Source organism: Caloenas nicobarica, chromosome 2 (assembly GCF_036013445.1).
Source record: "Caloenas nicobarica isolate bCalNic1 chromosome 2, bCalNic1.hap1, whole genome shotgun sequence".
In the NCBI taxonomy this organism is placed as follows: Eukaryota; Metazoa; Chordata; class Aves; order Columbiformes; family Columbidae; genus Caloenas; species Caloenas nicobarica.
The window spans coordinates 34,185,076-34,206,713 of NC_088246.1; the positions used below are offsets into that span (position 1 = coordinate 34,185,076).

The 21,638-nt window shown below is 44.0% G+C and overlaps 1 protein-coding gene across 1 annotated transcript; it reads right to left on the minus strand.

The window, feature by feature from the left end:
* Positions 1 to 170: 170 nt before the first annotated feature.
* CDCA7L (cell division cycle associated 7 like) lies at positions 171 to 20,747 on the minus strand. The gene is given in 12 exon segments (XM_065627907.1): positions 171 to 861; positions 1,209 to 1,345; positions 2,460 to 2,609; positions 3,457 to 3,591; positions 5,060 to 5,245; positions 6,704 to 6,778; positions 8,650 to 9,006; positions 9,463 to 9,594; positions 13,417 to 13,563; positions 20,080 to 20,289; positions 20,291 to 20,408; positions 20,743 to 20,747. Coding segments are annotated over 12 exon segments (1,683 nt in total). The 3' UTR covers positions 171 to 830.
* Positions 20,748 to 21,638: the final 891 nt, after the last annotated feature.

Genomic DNA, 21,638 nt, shown 5'->3' on the forward strand with positions numbered 1-21,638 from the left:
TTGTACATATTAAAAAATATCTAAGTATGAACTGTATTTAAAAAAATAATTCTGAACTTTGTGATTTAAAATAGTTAATCAGTTATGATTGCTGTAAGGTGGTTGGTTCAGGAACCAGGTGCATCACAAAAACTGCTGGTGAGCAGTTATTTTTCTTTATTGGGATGATGTTTAAATTTTTTTTTTTTTTTTTTTTTTTTTTTTACAAAACACTCTTCCACTTTCATGTTTCAGTGACTAATTGCACTTTGGAATAAAAAAAAAATCATCTTCCCACTGTTGGGTTGCATCAGCTTTGGCTGGAATATAAGGGCATTCAGATGAAAGAACCCTTCCATTCTTTGCAGGGACAAGTTCCATAAACTACAGGAGAAGGAAAAGGTTCAGAAAACAAGAGCTGGAAAACACAATCTTTATGGCCAAGTTGGAACACAAGAGGTTTTTTGTTTCTTTAAAGATGGGGTGTGCTTTACAGGTGGTTGTTAAAACCCTTTCTGCAACGTTGCACAATTATATAAATAAAAATATTGCTCAAATTGACCAAGTTCTCCATCATGTGGTCATGTAGCTCTATTAAAAATTAACCACTCAAGGTTCAAGAGTGCCATTTCACTTAACCTATAGGTCTGTGCATGTAGACTTCCCTACCAAAACATTTTCCTGAGAGATCTTTTGCATAAGACCACATCAATCAAAAAGTTCTCAACACAGAAAAGCATATACTATGCTCTACAATTCTATCTTATATAAAATACAGTAATAACCTTCTGAAGTCAAAACTTGTCAACATATCAGGCTGCTGCTGCAGGCCCAGCTTGAGTTCAGTGTTCTCAATTGTCATCCGCCAGTTGTTTTTGTAAACTAGAAGATGTGAGAAAATAGTGTTAGTGCTTTTAAGGAAACGCAGGTTCCCCATAAACAGACCGTTTCCATTTCTGAAGATGACAACTTCCAAACCAGCACTTCTATACCTTGAAACAATCAATACGGATTTCAGATGGGGAAAAGCACCTCAATTTCTTAAGCAAATGAGTTGCTTACACAGACGTGTCTCACTTCAATGAAGCCGATTTCAGCCTAGGAGAAATCTCAAATACAAGAGACTTCTTTCGCACAGGTCCAGGATCTGCCCCAGGCCACAGAAGTCAATGATTATTTAAGGGGCTACAACATTTTAAAAAGCAACGACCACAGGGCACATCCCTCACCTCTCCAGGTACTCCTTGACGTTGTTGTAGCCGTAGAACTTGGCCAAGTGGATGAGCATGCCTGTGGCACAGCGCCCGTCCTGCCGGCGGCAGTGGCTGCAGTTGCACACCCCCCGACAAGGAGGACAGATCCAGGCCTGCAAGGGGGCGAACACGGGAAGGGGGATAAAGGCAAGCCATGAGTAAGGTTGTATTCACCTTCCTGTTGCTCAGACAGACGAGAGTATATGGCTTCCTTACTGTGTGATTGCTCAAGGCAAGGTTTTGAAAGCCTGAACCAGCCAGCCAGCCAACCAACCTTGTTAAACACTTTCCAAATTCTGCAGGATTAAAGAAATTATTAAGTACTACCCTGTTTGCTTGAATACTTCTGATTCTGAAGACTCAGGCGCTCTGATCTGTTCAGTATGAATTTAAAAAAGACTAAAGCCATGTGTAATGCCTAATGATAACTCATCCTATGTCAAGCTGACTGTAAGAAACTCCCTAAAAAATAAGGGGTACCCACTGTGACAAGTTTCACCGGCTCTGCCTGCTGACATAGCCCTACTCCTGAGACCGAATTACTCAGCGTGTACACAAAGCCAGGCACCTCCCAGCTGCTCAGCAACTGGACACAGAGGTGCAGGTGCAAACAGCCTGCATGACAGTATAGCAGCCATTGCCACACTGGGCCATTAGTTCTTCATGGTCCTTCAGAAGAGCCCAGAAGCCCATCCCTAAAGCAGAGGTGGGGGAGAGGAGGTCCCAGGACAAGCTGAGGACAGAAAGAATTGGCAGCAGCATGTGCTCTCTCCTGGCTCAGTGCCTCAGGGGACAACAGAGAAAAGGGACACAACTCTAAGACTTTTAGGTATTCTTCTCCTTTTTTCTGATACTTACTTAAAAATTAGAATCTAAAACAAGAAACCTGCTCTGTATGCCACCTTACTGAGAGCATTAAAGAGAGGGTACATTTTGGCATTTTTCTGAAAGGGGAGAGTTTCCTTTTCTTAAAAGCTCTCCTGCTTTCCCTTCACTATCTGGTAAGCAAGTGGAGCTTCAAAGCATGAAGCTGGATGGATTGTAACCCAGGTCCAGCACCTTCCACTTGAGTTCCACCACGATCAGTGTCAATCATAACAGTACTACAGACCTTCCCATGGCAAAAAGCTTTGAACACCACGTTATCATGAGCATATATTCATCGCAGTTTACTAACAAAACCATATTCATTACACATTCTTTCCAAGACCAAGAACAGATACTTACTGGATCAAGCAGGGCTGATTTAACATCTTCCCCATATCGATTTCGAAGACACGGTCCACAGAACTGCCCCCTTACTCCTCCACAGCCCTCGTTGCGACAGATTGTCTTCGTATCCATTGTCTTTTGTCGACACTGGTGGCAAGTACTACCCTAAAATTGGAAAGGAGGAGAAATATGTATGTATGAAAGATACCTTAAATGCTTGTTGCTGGACTTTCCTAATATTATATCTGCTGATAGCAAAGACAAACTTCAAACCAAAGTCAGCAATGAAAATCCTAGTAATAACCATAAGTTCTGTTATTGTGATGAATCATATAGTTATCTGGAGAGATGATAGGGATTTCACAGAGACATCGCCCAGCCTCAGTTGCACTGTCTCAAACTACATGAACCTCATGCTGCAGTTCTGATCCTTCCCTCTATCTAGGAAAAAGCTAAAACTTTTCAGAAAATGACCTTGTGACTCATCTCTGCAAACACAATGAAGCATGCAACACATAGTAAGTTGATCATCTAGACCTTTATGACAATTACTAATAGCCAAATCTGGTGAAGGAAAGGAGGAGGAGTTCCACCAAGAGCTTTGGAAACTACCCAACCTGTACAGAAATGTTGCCTCCACAGGGTACAAGCAGCGCAATTATGTAATGGTACACCCAGCACCACCACAACATTTATATTAAGTGAGAATGAGAGATAAAAGGGATGTCAAGTCTTATCAGTAGTGAGTCATAGCTACAGCAAATTCTACTTAATAGCTCTATGGCAAGAAAGCACTTCTTTGCAGAGGCAAAAAGTTGGTGGAGCTATCAACCAGCATGGGCAAGCCCACGGAAGCCTGGCAAAGCTTTCAAAGTTGTGCTTGTGTAATATAATAATGCAGCGCTGCACTCTCCAGAACTTCAGGAAAGCACGCATTTCAGCAAACACCACATGAACTGTTAAGAGACTTTCAGTTTCAAATTATTAGATGGAAAAAAACGCAGCCACTTACTAAAACTTTGTCATAGATTTTGTCTTTAACAGTGATTGCAATGTTGTCCAAGTCCTCCTCGGTAATATCCTCTACTGGACGGTGAGATGAATACTTTGATGATCTCCTTCTCTTGCGCACTCCACAATCCCCCTGCTGAACAAACTCATCTCAACACCTTTTGTCTGCTGACCCGAAGACTCTGCCACCACACTTGGTGACAAATTCTTTCATTTATAATGCATACGCAGTCTAGAGGGGGACAAACTACAGGCTTACGGACCACTGGAAGAACAAGGAATAGAGTTTCCAAATGATCTCCGCCTCTTTCTCTCCCTCTCCTCCCTAATCTTTTCTTTACTTCTTTTATTATTTATTGTTTCTATGTTCTTCCTTCCCATCATTGCTACTTCTGGTTCCACAAATTCCTAACATGGTTTTCTGCTCCCTCCTTTTCTTTGTGTTCCCTGCACACCTCCACTGTAACTCTTCATACTCCATTTCTTCCGTCTCGAAATCAGGAACAATAACCGTCTGCCTTCCTGTGCTTCGCTTGTCCAATCTCTTAGCATGCTCTAATTGCTTTCCTCAATGACAACCTCTAATGTCCTGCAAAAAAAACCCTTTACTGAAGTTTTAGGTTAGTCCTGCCATACACTGCCCTTTCTTATTATATTGTTTGTTATTTTGAAGACAGTCCTCCACTCACTATTAAGTTCTCTATTTTTTTTTTCCTTCCAAATATCTTTCTCTTTGACCCCAAATCATGGATCATCACTCTGCCCCGCAGGAGATTTCAAACTTCATGTACATGTCTTATCTGATTCTTAGCCTTCTCCCTACACCACTCTTAACGTTTCATTTGTCCTTCACCCCAGATGAGCTCTATTGTCTTCAAAATAGCCATTTACCAGCCCAGGTTCTCATTCAGTGCTACTCCTTTTTTAATAGCCAAGTTCCCTCTATAATGCTTCAACTATGCCCAGCATTCACTCCTACAAGCAGAACTGGGATCCAGCACATGCAAACGCAAACTTAAAGAGTCTTCCTCATAAAAAGCTATACAGTAAATATAACCAAAGCAAATGACCACCACAAGCTAAAGGAGGGGAAAAAAACAGATTTAAAAAAAAATGGGGAAGAATAAAACCTGCAACTTTTGAATGGCTAGCCAGTACGTCAGCAGTTTGTTGGTGCAGATACCCTTCATTCATTCTCAGTTCGGCTACCTAGCTCCTATCTTCCCTCTGCTATTTCCAGAGAAAGGTTTTTACTGATTTTTCCTGAGCCAGAAGATAGAGAAGATCTGCTTTGTCACCTCCTCCAGCCTCACTGCCTTGCCACTCGCAGGCCTTCTACATTGTGGGCTCTAATAATTTTCAGATAATAAATAAATAATAGACCATAAGTAAACTGATTTGTTATATGTTTAACAACACAGGTCACAAATAGAGCCCAGTTAGCAGGGAGAAGATGAGTCAGGAAGGCCTGCAGACAACTTCTTCTGCAGCTTATCTCACTAAGTTTCTGCAGGATGTGATTTCTGCTCTTAAGTGTTGGCCAGCAATTTAAATGAGTGTTTCCTAATCCCTGACTACTGGAGATATCCAAGTCTGGTAAATACCAGAGTGAGTCTCTTCTTCAAGAGGTTTTGTTGTCTATAGCTATGGAAGTGTTCTGCAAATTTGACAGCCGAAACAGTAAATTTTTCCAAGGCAAATTTCTCTGGTGGACGAGCATTTCTGGTTGGGTTCATGCGACGTGTTATCTGGCCTTCAGAAAATGTCCTCCTTGGGGTTTTCTTCTGTTTCTGGAAAGATAAAGTGATTCAGTTATGTTTGTAGTGTTAAACACCAGAAATTACCTCAAAATATCTGTGCTATCATGAACTAATCTGTTCTTCTCCCACTCCTTATTTTTAAGCCAAATCTCACCAATTTCTAGCATTCTTAAGTGTTCTCCCTACATGCCATACCTTTTTTGCTCTTTTTAAAACACCACACTTTCAGTGTCAAATTCTATTCCAATTAACTTCACAGAACTATACCAACATTTTTTTGTATGGCATATTAAGGTATTAGCTAGTTCCCACTGTTCTTCAGCAGCAGAAGGTTCAGATTTTCCCACAAATTTAATACATCTTCAAGGAATAATCTGAATTCAAGTTTATTTTCTTTTGTATTTTTTTAATTGAAAGGGCGTTAATAAGTTTTTTCTCCTACTTCCAGATTCCCAGATCTGGAAAATACTAGGAGGCACAAGACTTGCTTTTCGTATTGTCACACCTGCTAATTTCTGCATGATTGAAATAATGCAACAGAAGTCCTGCATAGACACCCACCATAAAGGTATCTACTGAATCTGACAGGATAAGCAAGGTGTAGGAAGCAAGTCTGCTTGCTGCCATATTCTTTAGCTAATTCCTTCAAAAGAAGTGAAAGGCACGTCACAAGGAGACAGGCTGGAAGTCAAACACCAAGCAGAAGAGATAACTAGAATACTCCTGATGCCCTGCTCCCTCCTCAAGTAAAGATAATAAATAAAAGCAGCAGGCTTACATATGTATTCAAAGGATGTTTAAGTTTCTATAGCATTTAACTAGAGCTAGCAAGGTTCCAGCCTTTCAAAGACTCTAGAATTTGGCTTCACCTTTACACCTTACAAGCAGCACACCAGCATTTCTATATGGGTTTCCCAAAGACATGGCCCTGGAATTTTTCCTCAAATTTCTTCGTCTTATAATACATGTGGAAAAACATCACTCTACAGAGAACCCAGAGGGGTTAACAGTTTTCTGCACCTAGCCAAGAAAAGCCAGTTGAAATAATTTCATTATTATCCTGGGTTCATGTTGAACTGGTTGAATTTCATCAACATAGCTCTACTGGGAAGGGTGGATTTTGAAAGAAAAGCCTGCAAGAGGGAATTAATTGGGAAATTAGCAGGATCTAAACACAAAGCAACTACTCTTCTGTATTCCCGTATACACAGACATTTGCCTAGCATCTCAAAAGTATTTTTCGTGCAAAAACGATAAAGTAGCATCTCACCTTGGTCTCCGTATTTCTTCATGAATTATCTTAGAAAATTTCATGTCCTCATATAACCCTTGGTATTTAAATACTGACCAACAGAAAATCCATACAAATAAAGTGGCCAAAACCAAAGAAAACCAGAACAAAATTGGTGAAAGTGTTTCATTGGGAAACATATTAATCCTAAGTCTAGCAAAAACACCTGTCAGCTCTAGCCGGTACCGGCAACTTACCGAAGGAGTCGACGCGGGCGTTTTCATGGGGAACAGGTGAGGTATGGAATTCAGTTCTGCCAGCAACTGGGCAAGCTGAAATCAACAGTGATGCCACATTGAAAATTCACTGCAAACTTGCAAATAAGCAACACATATCATCCATTCTCTACATGCACTCTGAATTATATCTAAAGACATGAAGTTTCAATGCATGAAACCTTTCTGGAGGCACTTTATTTAAGTGGGGCTCATAAAAGGGGCTCATTTACCCCTGAATGCACGAAACTTTTGTAGGCAATACTAATTTCACAGCTCCCATTATTTCTTACTGGCAATTAGAATTAGCTGGAATTACATCCAATTTTGTCAAAGCAGCACTGAGGAAGCCCATTACGACATGGTTATGATATCTATGACCAACAGTGAGAAATTCAGAGTTCATATGACAGGAGGGAGAAAAGGAAGATAGGGTGCCTTTGGCAGCAAGAGCCCTTGAAGCTCTAGTAAGAGGATTGTAACATGTTTCCTGTGAACTGTTTTACTAAGTGACTGCTGATGTATCTGTGCTTTTTGCCAGGGAGCTCCGTGTCCCCTTAAACACTGACACTGCAGCAGGGAAACTTGGCTTGTCATTTTATAGTGGTCCTTAGTAGAAATGACTAGGAACATCCCTTTTCCTATCATAAGAGCTTGCGCTGATTTCACAGACACTGCAACCACAGCTAAATACCCACTGCTTTGTGCAGATACACAAGGCGACACGGGTACACGCTCATTTGCAAAGTCATAAAACAATTAAGCCCCACTGGCAGTTCCCCACACCATGGCGTATGCAGTATCAGAAGCACGATGTAGGAGATGCCCTGGAGGTGCCTTTGAGCAGAAGCAGTGACTGACAGGTCCAAAAAAAACTATGGATCTGTTCTGGAAGGCCAGGATGAGGCTATCTTCTGAAAAGCCAGCAACAACAAGGGTGAGTCAGGCTGCTAGCTGTCTCTGGGACCGCCATACCAATCACGAGGTCAAAAGCTGGATAGCAGCATTTCTCAGGTAGGACTTCAGAGTGACATTTATTAAGAGCTATTTAATGTCATTACAGTAGCACAACTAGGATGCTAAAGAATTTCGCACTGGTTGAACTAGAAGGAAGGGTGGAAGGTGAGAAGGAAGAGCAGAAGACCAACACAACAGCAGTGAGGAAAACAGATTAGAAACACAGGTACAAAACTAAAGCAAGTTTTCACTTGGGAGCTGCAGGCCCACACATCCAAGAGGTGTACTTGAGCCCCAAAGCCATAACTTCTCCTGCAATATAGTAAAACCAAAGGAGTCACTTAGGATCCAACATCAACTCAGGTTTGCACAGCAGTGTGATAATAAGAGAGCTGGTGGCATTTTGGACAACAGAGGAAAAAGCATTAAGGAACGATCGGAGTCTCTTTTCCCTCACCTACACGGGCACGTGCGTGCACACACACACACTTTCAGTAGATACATAGCAAAGCACAACTAAACATCGCATGCCACACAACTGAAAAATTACATTTATCATCCTCCGCAGTTTTAGCTGTCTTTCCAACCAGTAACTGCAGCAGATCTCTCAGACACAAACAAAAACCCAGAAACTCTATTGTGCAAATGACACCATGAACCACCTGAAGGGACAAGCTGGTTTTCTGACATGTTCTGAATATAAGACTGAAACTGGGGCATCTGTAATTTTGTTCACATCCACATATAACTCTGCTTTTAAACTCGTGCAGGCTAGTCCTACGTGAGGCTATTTTAGGGGTAAATGCCTGAGTGCTAATGATCCTCTAGGGTTTTCCCAGGTAGAAAAGGTCAAACACAAACCACCATGAGGTCCCAGCACAGCACCAGCCAGGAACCTAAAATCCAAGTGTGCTGAGGGTAAGTACTCAGATGTAAAGGTCGGAGAACAAAGCACTGCTCTTAACTCTTACCATGGCTTTATTTTCTTTAATATTCATGGCTCTCTTAAGCAGAGCACTGGAAGTCTCCTCCTGTGTTTCTTTAATGTCTTCTTCAGATTCTGAAGCAGAGCCCTCTAGTTTGTCCCATCGCTTGCAGCTTATTTCTTTTGAAAGAGGTGTGAAGGATTCATTGTTCTTTAGAGGTAAGTTAGAAAAAGCCTGTTCAGGCACTTTTTTCTCAGATGACTTTCTGGTAGGAAACTGAAAGGAAACACGAAGGCCAAACCTTCTCTTGGAGGAAACTTTCTTCTTCACCTCTTCCTCCTCGTCTTCCTCACTACCCAATAAATTATTGTGTTCTTCATCACTCAAGTCTGACTCTGTCGCCTACAGGCAGGAAAAAATCCCATGTTACATCATCAGCTGTGATTCAGGAAAGGTAGTTTTTAAACTACTAATTTTAGACAGCAGTCTCACCACTTGAATGCACTGTCATAAATTCACCTAAATCAACAAATTTTTAAAAGTTCACAGTACATAACTTCTCCCTGTGCAGAGACCAACACAAAATCTACGTATTAATATTGTCTGAGATACAGACAAGGCTGTCTTCAGAGGAACAATCTTGCCCAGCACAATCAGTCTACAAGTTCTCATTTCTAACATGGGATATTACATTAAATAAAGCTTTTTTTCCTCTTTCAATACAATACATATTTTTCTTCAGCATGAAGAATGAACATCGCAGTGTATCAGAAACCTACTAGAATATGAGGTTTGCACAGAAAAGACAGAGAAAAATAAAGTCAACCTATACATTCATGCGTGGGTGACTGCCTTTACCAGAACTCCTTTCTTGTTCACATCCACCTCGCTTGGAGTGAAGCCTTCAAACGCTTCCGTTTCAGAATCAGTGTCTTCAGTGAAAATCCTCCGCAGTTCTTCAGTGAGGTATCTGGACTGAAATCGAACGCCCTGTAAAAATATCAGCCAGTAGCTGTGAGAAAGAGTCAGATACCGAGTAGTCACACGCTCACAATAAACATGTTCTGAGGTTCAAGCAGGTACCAACTAGGTAGCATGTACTGTGAACACACTTTGCAGGCAAAAAAAAAAAACCCCAAACCAGAAGAGTTTCAGCATTAAGTTACTTAACTCAGCAGGATTTTTTTTTCCTCATTTTAAGCACAAGGCTTTAACTGAGCTGCTTGTGGGGGAAACTTTCTTCTTTACCTCTTCCTCCTCTTCTTCACTACTACCCAATAAAAGTAAACTATCAGTTTTCTTATGTGTAAATTACCATGTTGTTGTGTATGTTTTCTTCTGGATGTAAAAAAGCAGGCCTTGAACGGCTTTGTATTGAAGAAAATACAAACTACAGCCACAGTAAGAAAGAGCACTCCTTTTTTTCACTTAGCAGTAGAAACAACACTCTCCTCCGCGCTTCCTGCAGCAGCACTCAATGCTCCTGGAGATGGAGTCTGCTCCTTCTCACACTGTTACAGCATCACTGTAGTGACAGATACCAACACGAAACCACAGAGCTTTGAACAGCCTGACTAACATCCCCCCACCTTCCAAATGCTTGACTCTCTCTGTTTTAGTGGTGCAGTTTATCATTCAAATGTGTTCTAGGATACACAGATCCCAAATTTCTGTCTGCAGACTTGGAAGTCCAAAGACGAGCGACAAAGCTGGTGAAGGATCTAGAGAACAAGTCCTATGAGGAGAGGTTAGGGGAACTGAGGCTGTTTAGCCTGGAGAAAAGCAGGCTGAGGGGACACCTTATCACTGTCTACAGCTACCTGAAAGAAGGTTGTAGTGTGGAGAGTGTTGGGCTCTTCTCCTGAGTAGCAAGTGATAGGATGAAACAGCCTCAAGTTGCACCAGGGGAGGTTTAGGTTGGACATTAGGAAAAATTTCTTCACGGAAAGGGTTGTCAGGCATTGGAACAGGCAGGAAGTGGTGGAGTCACCATCCCTGGAGGTGTTTTAAAGACAGGTAGATGTGGCACTTAGAGACACGGTTTAGTGGTGGACGTGGCAGTGTTAGGTTAACAGTTGGATTTGATGACCTGAGAAGCTTTTTCCAGCCTAAATGATTCTATGATTCTAAGTAAAAAAGTCAGGCCATGAAAAACACACTAAGATCTCATTAAAACTCTCTTCATGATATGCACATTACATACCAATTAAACACAATGCATTTACTAAATCAGAAATATATTTCCATACTTCCAGTCAGACTTAGCAGAAGACCATCTGTCCACTTGTCCCTGTTAGTCTCCTGAAAGGCTTGTTCATGGTAAGAATATAACCCATGTCCACATCGCACTTGCCTCTTGAAAGTCAGCAACACTCACTTAAGTTTGTTTCCCCAGTTTTCCTCTGCTATTTCTTCCTCCCACGCAAGATACAAAAATGACCTTTCATACGATGCACTTGCTAAATATCTTTATTCTTCCTTTCAATTCCCTCCCTTCCCTGACTTTAATTACACACTTCTTTACGTTAAGATAATATCTAGTGAAAAACAGATACAATAGATGAGTGGAAAAACTTACAGGGGAAAGGGAGCGGGGAGCTACTGCATATGCTGTTTCTTTACACTTAAACATCTCCTACAAATTATTATGGGTAATTGGAATGAGTTTTCTCTGAGCAAAATTACATTATTCTTTTGTTGATAGCTGCAGTGCAGCTGCTTGAGAAAGGAACAAACACAATAGGGAAGTTACTTTGAAGTTAAATTGCATGTCTTGGAGGGAAGCTGAAGTTTTTATGCGTTCTGTGTTTTCATGAAATTCAACAATGAAGGCTGGGGGGAAGGGGGGAAATAAGCCGTTAGCTGAAGTGACTAAAAATAGCACACCTAGAGCTATGCTGTTACACCTACGAAGAAAGGTCTCACAAGCTAAAAGACGCATGAGGGATACCTACAGGAGAAGCAGCTGAAAGCAGAAGTGCAGAGATTTGGGGAATAGGATTGCACAAAGCCATGAGGAAAAGCAGACACGCAGAGATCGCTACTTGTTAATGTATTTATTTGCGCATCAGCATCCAAGAGAACACCTGATGCACTGACATCCCATTCACCACCCCGGCAGGGCAGCGGACTTGCCTCCTCTCCCAGCAACTACAATTTTTTCTGAACTTCCCATCATTTTGCTCTTCACACCGAAACTTTTTCGTTTCCTGCACAACAAGGGCCTATGGTCTTTCTCAGTGATAGTGGTGTTTGGCATCATAAATGGATGGAACTCGGGATTCAAAAAAAAAAAAAAACCAACATGTTTTTATTGTGCCATTTAGTCGTAAAGGAGTTAAACTCAATACTGATGGAGATTTAAAATAATTCGCAGCCCAAGGGAAACACAGAAATGGTGAGGAAGGCTGCAGTGCCAGCTGTAAATTTGGAACAAGTCTCACTGGGATTCCCAGTAAGGTACAATTAACAGTACCTAGCTCAGCCACAGCGCTTTTCATCAGGGGATTTAAAAATGTCTGGCAGCAAAGATCATTATCATCACCTCCATCTCACGGGTTGGGAAACCAAGGCAGAGAGAAGCAAAGCAAGGTGCCTGCAGTCCCCAGGCAGGCAGCAGCAGCTCAGGCTCCCTCCCGCACAAGGCTCCACCACCACCATCACCACCACCTCTCCTCGTTGATCCTTCTTCATGCTCCACACAAAGTCACAAACACAAGAGCAAGCTACCTCCTGGTTTTCTGAAGTTATCAGGACCACTGTCTAGCAACAAGATCATGAAGCAATTCAGAGGCCAGTATATTTCACTACGTTTTAGCCACCATCTTTCTCCATAGCACAGATCGTGGCTCTACCCCCAAATGGCTTCTGTGCTCTCCTGAGGCCATTCGCCTACAAAGGCTCAGAAACAGCACGTACTCGTACAAGCCTCATCCTGTCTGTTTCCTTTGCTAACACTAGTTATCTTCCTTTTCCTCAGCACCTCTTAACCAGGTACTGACCTGATGAACTAGGAAAAGAAAAAAAAAGGGGGGGGGGGGGGGGGCGGCATTTTCAATTTTGTTATTAATGGAACAGAGGGACCTTTTCGACAGCACAGCTGACAAAGGTATCTTTTAGCACATTAGCCCATATCTACCAATTTATATAATTATAAGCTTCTAAAAGACTAAAAACTAAATTTTCTGGCAGCCAAGACAGCACACCAGTTCTCTTCCTTTCTTGTGAATTCAGCTGGTACTGCCAGCTAACAAATCAGAGATTGAAAAATATCAAATTGCTATGCTGATCCAAGCTACTTCACCATTAAGAGAGCAGAGAACCAGCAAGTTGCACGACTGCAGCAGGAGCTGATGGTTTCTGTGGGTCACCACCACCAAAACACGATTTTAGTGCCGATACGGCACTGACATAAATTAATGCAGAAACAACACTGAGATACATTTCTGGAAGAAATACCTTGAAGTCTGCATACTCACAAATGCCCATCTATTATCATGTATTTCCACTGCCTTATGTATCCAGAGCACACCAGCCCAGGATGGTAATTCTCTCTTTTCTGTTTGCTACACTTACCTACTTCACTTAAGCTCACCTTCTAATGAAACACATTTCCCTTTTTATATTATAAAAGAGTTTTAAAAGCAATCATTATACCCCAAGAAGGACAGCAAGTTTGTTTACATTTCTTTTTAATACAGGGACTGCAGATTATGGGGTTTGCTGCAAGTTATGGCTCATGAAGCCTTGACACAGGCTCAGAGTAATACTGCACCTAAAGAGCGTAACTGGGCCACGGCAATCCATTCCTACCTTTTTTTCTGAATCCAGGTGATCAAAACAAGCATAGCTGTCTTCTGACAACGACCTCTGTTTGGAAGCATCATCTTGGAACCCAATAAAATCTTCTTTGTCACTGGGGGCATTAAAAATGTCAGCCACGTCCTGGGGTATCTGTTTCTGATTCAAAAGGAGACAGAAGATACAAGTCAGACACGCCGACTTAATAGGAAAATTCAACTTGGCAAGAGTACAACTTATTTTTATGCTCCTATGCAAGTACAAATCTGTATCACAAAATATGCTATGCCTAAACTGTACCTCATTTAGCTAAACTCCAGGAAAATACTGTACAGATTGTTTTAATCCCTAAATAGAGACTCCAGACCTGTGGCTAGGGAGGGGATGCAACACGCAGGGTGTTTAACTCCACGGAACGGTGTTTCTCAGACAAAAAAAATATGTGTGTGTGCGCCTCATCTTTGCAAGCATGTGCTCAGGGCACCCTTTATCCGTAGTGAAACCCATCACCGCTCCTCCTCTTACACAGCAACGATGGCCCAGGGGTGAGGAACGCACCGTCGGATATAATGCAAGGCTAATCAAGCACAAAGAAACCTTACCAATAGATCTGGTAACAGTACCATTGCATATTTTAGCAGACACCTGGCTAACTCCAAAAATAAACCCAAAGCAACTCATTCTCCTTTGTCAGTACTGCCACAGGGCTTTTTCCACAATATTTGGTAAGAAAGTTGAAAACTCACTTTAACCAAGACTATTTCTCATCTGCTAGAAGCCTGCAGGAAGAAACACTGCCAAGGACAGTCAGCCGCACTTTCTGAAGTGACCAAGATCACAACTTTAGAGTTCTACAAGTCCGGTCCCAGCACGGAAGGAGATTTGTACCACAACATCCAGCCATTCCGCCGGCCACGTACTTCACCAAGCACTTCGGCTATGCCTGCCCACGTAACGGGCCAGAAAGGAAGACTTCAGACAGCTCCCACCTAGGCTGCTTTAGGATTTGGTGTGTGGAAGGATGGGATGAACAGATCCAGCTTTAAAAACTGAGGCAGAAAGCATTTTGCCAAGTTTCAGAACAGAATTTTACGCATCTCAATATCATCTGCAAAACCATTCTGACATTCACAGAAATGCTTGGGGAGAAATGTGTCCGTATCACTCACTAGCACTCAGACATTTACCTTCTACATCCCCAGGATTTCTCACTCCTCTCACTAACTCTCAGGAACACAGGATCAACAGCTGCCTGGTGAGAGGGACCAGCTCCCCATCCAAAGGAGAAGGTCTCTGGAACATTCAAGAGAACATCTCCAAGATGAACTCCAGAACAGAGAGCAGCTTGCCTTGTCCACTGTCATAGACAACCAAGGTTACTCATATAGGGCCCCTTATCACTATTTTTTATTATTATTTTGTCTTTTGTTTTGGTTTGGTTTTGGTTTTGGTTTTGTTTGTTTGTTTTGTACCAAGGCAAATGGCCCAAAGGAGACTCATTCTCCAAAAATAACCTTGCTGACAAAATTCCACTCCCATTAAAAGAGCAAGCAGCACCTCGACCAAAGCTTCACTCTCTGAAATAGGCTACAGTAACAGGCCTGCGTGGGCTTAATTTTGCTCTTGCTCCGCCAAAGCTGATGCAAACTGGTGGAAAACTGATTTACTGTTGCTCGAGCAAGAGCAGAGGTGACCTCTGAACAACTGACCCTTGGGGGCACACAACGCCCAGCCCAGCGCCCTGCTGCTGCAGGAGTCCTGCTGTCCACGTTTGAACCCCTTCGGATATTCCCTCCCCACCACCTCTTACAACGAACAGCCAGAATCCACCTCCGTTGCTGTGACGGAATTCACTCAGTACAGAACAGTCTTAAAAATGAAGCATTATGCATTTTAAAGGAAAAACGTACAAGGAGCTGTGAGCCTCGTTGCTATGAATAAATTGCTTCCAGGAGCCACTGCATTAGTTCGTGTGCTATTGTACAGCTGAGTTAGCCACTGCTGTGATTACTGTATGCCTAACTAATTTCTTCTTCGTCGTCTATTACTTCTGCATCTGCACCAGAGGAGCCGTTATGGGGGTGTAATTACTGATTTTGAACAAAGAAAAAAAAATTCTTTCCCAGTAGAAGACCTTTTTTGATCTTTATGTATGCCCAAATACGAAGGTACTGATTTAAGTAACTTGCTGCAGAATTTCAAAGATGTTTAATTTGTGACTTGCTCCCCGTAGCCTGACTGCGAAGAATCCCATTCAGTCATTGATGAGTCCCCATTTCACCGAAGGGGCTTAGGTTAATAACAGACGAGACCTGACGCATGCAAGGTGCGCATCCTCCAGGAGTTTAAAAACAGCACCCTCGTGGCCAAGCCTGCTGATTGCCAGTCTTTCTACACCTGAAATCACAGCAGACAGACACCAAAGACGAGCCTGCACCAAACACCTCTGCTGTGATGGGTCGGTTCACTGTTACTTCTTGTGCAGTCCTGGAAGCCACTGACATTTCCATTTTTAACTTTCAATTAAAATACATTTGGAAACCGATTTATAATCAGCATCAGAGCCTAGCATTTTAACTCTGTCAACAAAGTAGCATATACCAAGAAAAGAAATATACATTTGCCTAAATACAAATGTCAAAATATTAACCTATTCTAAACATTTGAAAGATGAGGATCTTCAAGAGAGGATCTTTTTCCCGCTAGACCCCTAAAAAAGGCAGGAAGGCAGAGAGGTGATGAACATTTCAAGCTTGCTCAGGGAAAATGTTTCAACGTGAACGGACCACAGGTTCAGACACAATGGTCTGCTGAAGTGCTGCAGAGATGTGAGAAATCCTGTCTTTTAAAGATACTTTCTACAACAAGCAAAGTACTGAGAATCTAGTAAAAGCTGGAAATAATTCACAGCTGCTGAAAAAGCCCAAGTCTTATTTCTAGTAGGAAATTTTATAGCTATTGAGCTCAGTTATTTTTGCACATAAAATACACTTAGTTGTTTAAAACACCCACAAGGTACTTTTCAAAATCAGCCAAAAACATTCCCCGCTACAAACAGCACACAATCCCACAAGTGCCAGAATAACCAACCCTCACCATGTTTTCCCAACAAAAGATCAAAGTTCAAGACACCCCCATCTCTCAGTTTTCCCTTCTCTAACTTCCACAAAATACCACCAGTACCCCCGGGAGCACACACGGGTTTGTTGGGTTCCCAAAGAACCAGGAGCAGGCAGCCTGTGTGTGTTCCTGGGGGCTGGCAGACCTGCCACCAAGGGCCAAGGGTGACAGAGACGGGTGTCAGACCTGTTTTGGTGATGCTCCTGCACTCACCATGCAAGCGATGGGAAAAGTAAGGCACCTGAGGCCCCCACCAGTGAAAACATTTTCCCAAGTGCCATCCCCATGAAGCCCATCTGCCGCGTTAGGCAAGGAGAAAAAGAAAAGCCTGCGGTGAGACGTTTTACTTTCCACATCAACAGGAAGAATTCTCGCGTCTCAAGCGAAAAAGCAACTTTCCTGACAGCAAAGCCAAAAGCGATGCAACTTGCCCCTCTGCAGGCTGCGGGGAGGGAAGGCTTGTGTGCGTGCACAGCCGCAGCTCCGCTGGGAGGCAGAGTTATTTCCATGCCACTGCAAACCATATTTAATTCTTCGAAGAGGTGTTTGTACATATTGCTTTCATTGCCAATTGTCACACTAGCGCATTCTTCTTTGACAATGATGTATCAGGAGAGCACGCTGTGTGAGAAAGGCCGCTAGATGTAACTGTCTATTTTTGCTCCCACCATGAAAAAAACCAGTTGGGCTGTGTTCCCCTCATTCAAGTTCGCACAATGTGTGGGCATTCCTACTTGAAGCAGAGGACAGACCATTTTGGTAACACTAAAACTCAGACAAAGTGAAATAATCCCCGTTTAATCTCAAACACGTACTGTCACAAACCCAACTTGTGCGAAGTCACACCTTCAATATGCACTGCAAAACCTCTTGACTTGTCCCGGGCTCAGAACAGAGGCAAGGCCAAGCCACCCCACCCAAGGGTTAAAAGCACTGGATTTGGCTCGTAGCCCCAAAATAACAACCAAACAGGGAAGCACTCCAAGCCTGACAATTATGGGCAGCGCTACAAGAATAGAGGGCCCCAGCCAGAATGCCGATAGGTGCCAAACCAAAAACCCAAAACTATTTAGAAGTCAAGATCTTGGTCTTTCCACTGCAATCATAAAGGCGAACAGCGTTGTGTGAAAGCTTAATTTTGAACATCATACAAACACGTGAAAGACGTGGAAGGCAAAGACAAGCGAAGTCACGTATTATGGTGCAGAAGAACCACACAACCAAATGCACAGTCAACGGGACTGTCGACAGCATCCAAACAGTCTGAGACTCAAGGACAACAATGACATCTAGGAAGGCAAGGAAGATCCCAGACGATGTCTGCAATTTCTCGACAGCACCAGAGCACAAAAATCCAAAACCTGGACCGTGAGGTATATTCCTGGCACAAGTGGCACCAGGATGAAAGGCAAATGAATGTTCGGAGAAAAGAAGGAACAAGTGGTAAAATGAGCAGTCATCACACAGGTTTACTGTCCTCACAGGGATACTTTGATTCCAACGGAGGTGAAGATGGGTTATGCCTGAGCCTGTAAATCCATCACAACAACAGCTCCTGGGACTTTCAGGGTGGTTCCCCCTGTCCCCACAAAAAGTTATGGTAATTTTTACTCCAGACAACCTACTGCTAAACCCAAGCACACCATTAAATGTTAGTAAATTCAGCTATTTTCAGAACAGTAGTGTATGATTGCTACATTGCTTTATTTAAACTGATAATTAAATAGGCTAACACCCACCAAGCTACTCCATTCTAAAATAAAGAATACTCTACTATCATAAATCACATGGCGAGTCATTTAAAATGTTACCTTTTGAAGGCAACATCTACCTGGAAACTCTCCCGTTTTTCAAAAACTGATAATAACGTGAATACCAGCATGCCAGCTTAGGAACTCAGTCCAAGCCCTGTATCAACTGCTGCTATTTCTTCTTTTGTTATACCTGATCTCTCGCCGATCAAAACAGTAGGAAGAGCTATTTCTGAATTAATTCTGCACAATTCGAGAGCATCTCTTTCATTTGTGGTGGTGTCCAATTGTCTACCAAGCCCCAGCGTTCCAAGGCAAACACTTTTGTACCATGTCGCAGGCATGGAACACATCCCCTCTTCATGCCTGGACTGCCAGCGTCCAGGCTTTTTGGGTGTGAAAGCTTTGTCAGCCAGCACCCCTTTAACAAACTCCGTGTACTGAAACCGCTGTGCGAGGACCTGTTAAATTAGACCCTGGGATGGCAAATGGAACCGCAGGTCTCGCGATCCAGAACAGTTTTGTACCGCTGACTTCCTTGGTGATTGTTTCCAGCGGGGACACGTACTCACTAACAAGCTAATTTACCACTCGGCAGATGACCCGTGACTTCAGAGACAAGGAAACCTCCACCAGTACGTCCTTCTGGCTTGGCCAGAACTGAACCCACTGCACGTCGCCAGGAGGAGCGCGAGCCAGCGGAAGGCCTTGCTCAGCCAAAACCAAGCTCCCACGAGAAGCAGGAGAGCGCTGGGAACAGATTGTGTCCTTCTCCTCTTTGCTGGGCCTTAAACGAAACAGGATGTACATACATGCTGTTAGCCGTGCAGCAGACAGGTGACTCGCAGACAGAAAGAGCCTCTTGCTACAGCACCAGAGGTGAGAAGTGTGTGACATTCGCTTCTATTGTACCGTGTCAATCAGGTTTCTCCCAAATGTTTTACAGTGCCCTCATCTCCACTCCGCCAAGAGAGCCTGACAGAGGTGGAAGGTTTACCAAGTCCCTGAGACGATGGATGTCCTAACAAACGCTTCAGTGTTTCTACAACCCTCCTGTTCCACAGAAAGGCATGTAAAGCCCTAACCTTCCATCAGCAAGAGCTGACCGGGACGCTGACCTTCTCTTCCCTCCCTGCATCCCCCTCACCACCCGGGAGACTCACCATACCACCACTCAAGATGCGCACCACGCAAGCAGCGTGACGCACCCAAGCGCGCATGTCTGCGTTTGTCCCTAAGCCTCCAGCCTTATAAATACTCACATGTATTCACGCGACTCAAACTCAAATATGTGTTTGTGGCATCGCCGGCATTTCAACAAAAGAGGGCAGAATTAAAAAAAAAAAAAAAAAAAATCGGTGTTTCAAAAGCAGCATCCCCGGGCTTACAGAAAGTCATTCATTAACAAAGCTCCTCGGCCAGCCTTTACGAGGGACGCTGCAGGACTCAGCACGGCTGGAGCTTCCCCCGCACCGGCCGACCCGGAGGCGGGCTCCACCCGCCCCTTTCCCGGCGCTCTGCAACCCCGGCGTCCCCGCGCCACGTGGAGGGCGCCCGGCGGGACCGCGGCCCCCGCGCTCACCGGGACCGCGCGTGCCGGGCGCGCGCCGCGGCGCGGGCGGCGGAAGCGCCGGTCCCGGTGCCGCCGACAGCGGCGGGCGGCTCTTCCGCCCCCCCGGGCCCACTCCCCCGGTCCCGCGGGGAGCGGACAAAGACCGCCGCCGCGCCGGGACGGCGGAAAGCAGCCGGGCCGGCGCTATTTCCCCGCGGCCCGGCCGTGCCCCGACCCGGCGGGCCGCCTCACCTTGCCGCGGCTCGTCGCCGGGCCCGCTGCCGCCCGCCGCCGCCGCCGCCGGCCGCGCCGCACCATGGCTGCCGCGGGAGGAGGAGGAGGAGGAGGAGGAGGGAGGAGCGGGGGGCGGTGGCGGGGTGGAGCCGGCCGGCGGCGGCGGGAAAGGCGGGCTGGGGACGGGGCAGCCCGTGGGGGCTGGCTGGGGAGGGGTGGCAGGCGTGCGGGTACAGCTGCCGAGCTCCCGGTGCTCGGGCGGGTGCTCCCCGCTGGCACCCGGCGTCTTCCCTTCTTCCCCACGCACCCCCCGCACGGCAGCAGCTGTTGCTCTGAAAGGAGCGGTCCTGCGTGGGGCAATACGCTTTCATCCTCCAAATAACTTAAAGTGTTCACTTCTGCAGGTTTGAAGTGTAAGGCATTTGGAAAGCTCTAAAAAAATCAGAGGAATGGAGATGATGTATCTGTAAATACTTTGTGTGAGTGTTGGCCTACAGCGGGGTCCGGTACCTTGCGTACAATAAGCCAATCTTACACGCAGAGCCGACGTATTTATTTATTTCATGTAGCGCACCTCGTTTTCCAAGACTTCAGTTATTTATACATTGGCTTGTATTGAACCCCTCCTTCCTAACACGTAAACATTCCTACCTATTCCCACACATAAATGTTCCTACCTACCTCATTGGCTAAGAGTCTTCTCACCTTCATTTAAAGATAGTGTCTTAAAAATTCATTGTGTGTGTTCAGTAGGTAGGGGTCTTCTTTGGGTGCGAGTGACTTCTAGAGTAGACGTATGGTGTTCATATTATAATTAGCTACTTCACCTTCAGGACACCAGTCAGTGGAACTTTGCTGACTTAACAAGTTAGTTTACATAAGGATGCTGACAGTCAAGGATATATGTCCACTGCTTTAAATCTTTTTACTCATTATCTTCAGTATATTCCTTATTAGAGTACATAATGTCACCATAACTTCTAACAATTAGTCATCATGCGTGTTCCCCAGCTTCCCGAGTCCACTGCCCTTAACTCTGCAAAAGAAATCTGAAGGTGAAAGTGATGGGAAGCAGAGCTGGTTTCTTTCAACAGCAAGTCAAGAATTCAAATTTCAAAATGTCACAAATGATGGAAAATAAATCAAATTAGAGAAAGCAAATTGGAAAATTTGGAATATATCAATTTTAAAGCACTTTTTCCAACAAGAAATTTCCCATTTTATTATATTCTTCCACTCTTCAGCTGGCAGGAAGAGAAATGAACACAAAGACATGGAAACTACTTGCCTACTTTTCTCTGAATAACCTCTGTTCCTCAATTAAGAGGTTTATTTTTTATTAAAAACTTACAACATTTTACGTCTCCCTTTATTAATCAAAGCAAGTGGGACTAATTAGGCACTTTCTCTTGTGACTACTCAGTAGTTCAGTGAGAAAAGCAGCCCTTTGAGCAGAGCTGTCCTCCCAAAGATGGCAGATCGGGTGAGGTGGAGGCCCATGTGCTGCTTTTCCCGGTCCCACTGACACCGGGAATCTTCACTCGTGCAACGCGATGTGGAGCAGGTGCAGCAGAAAC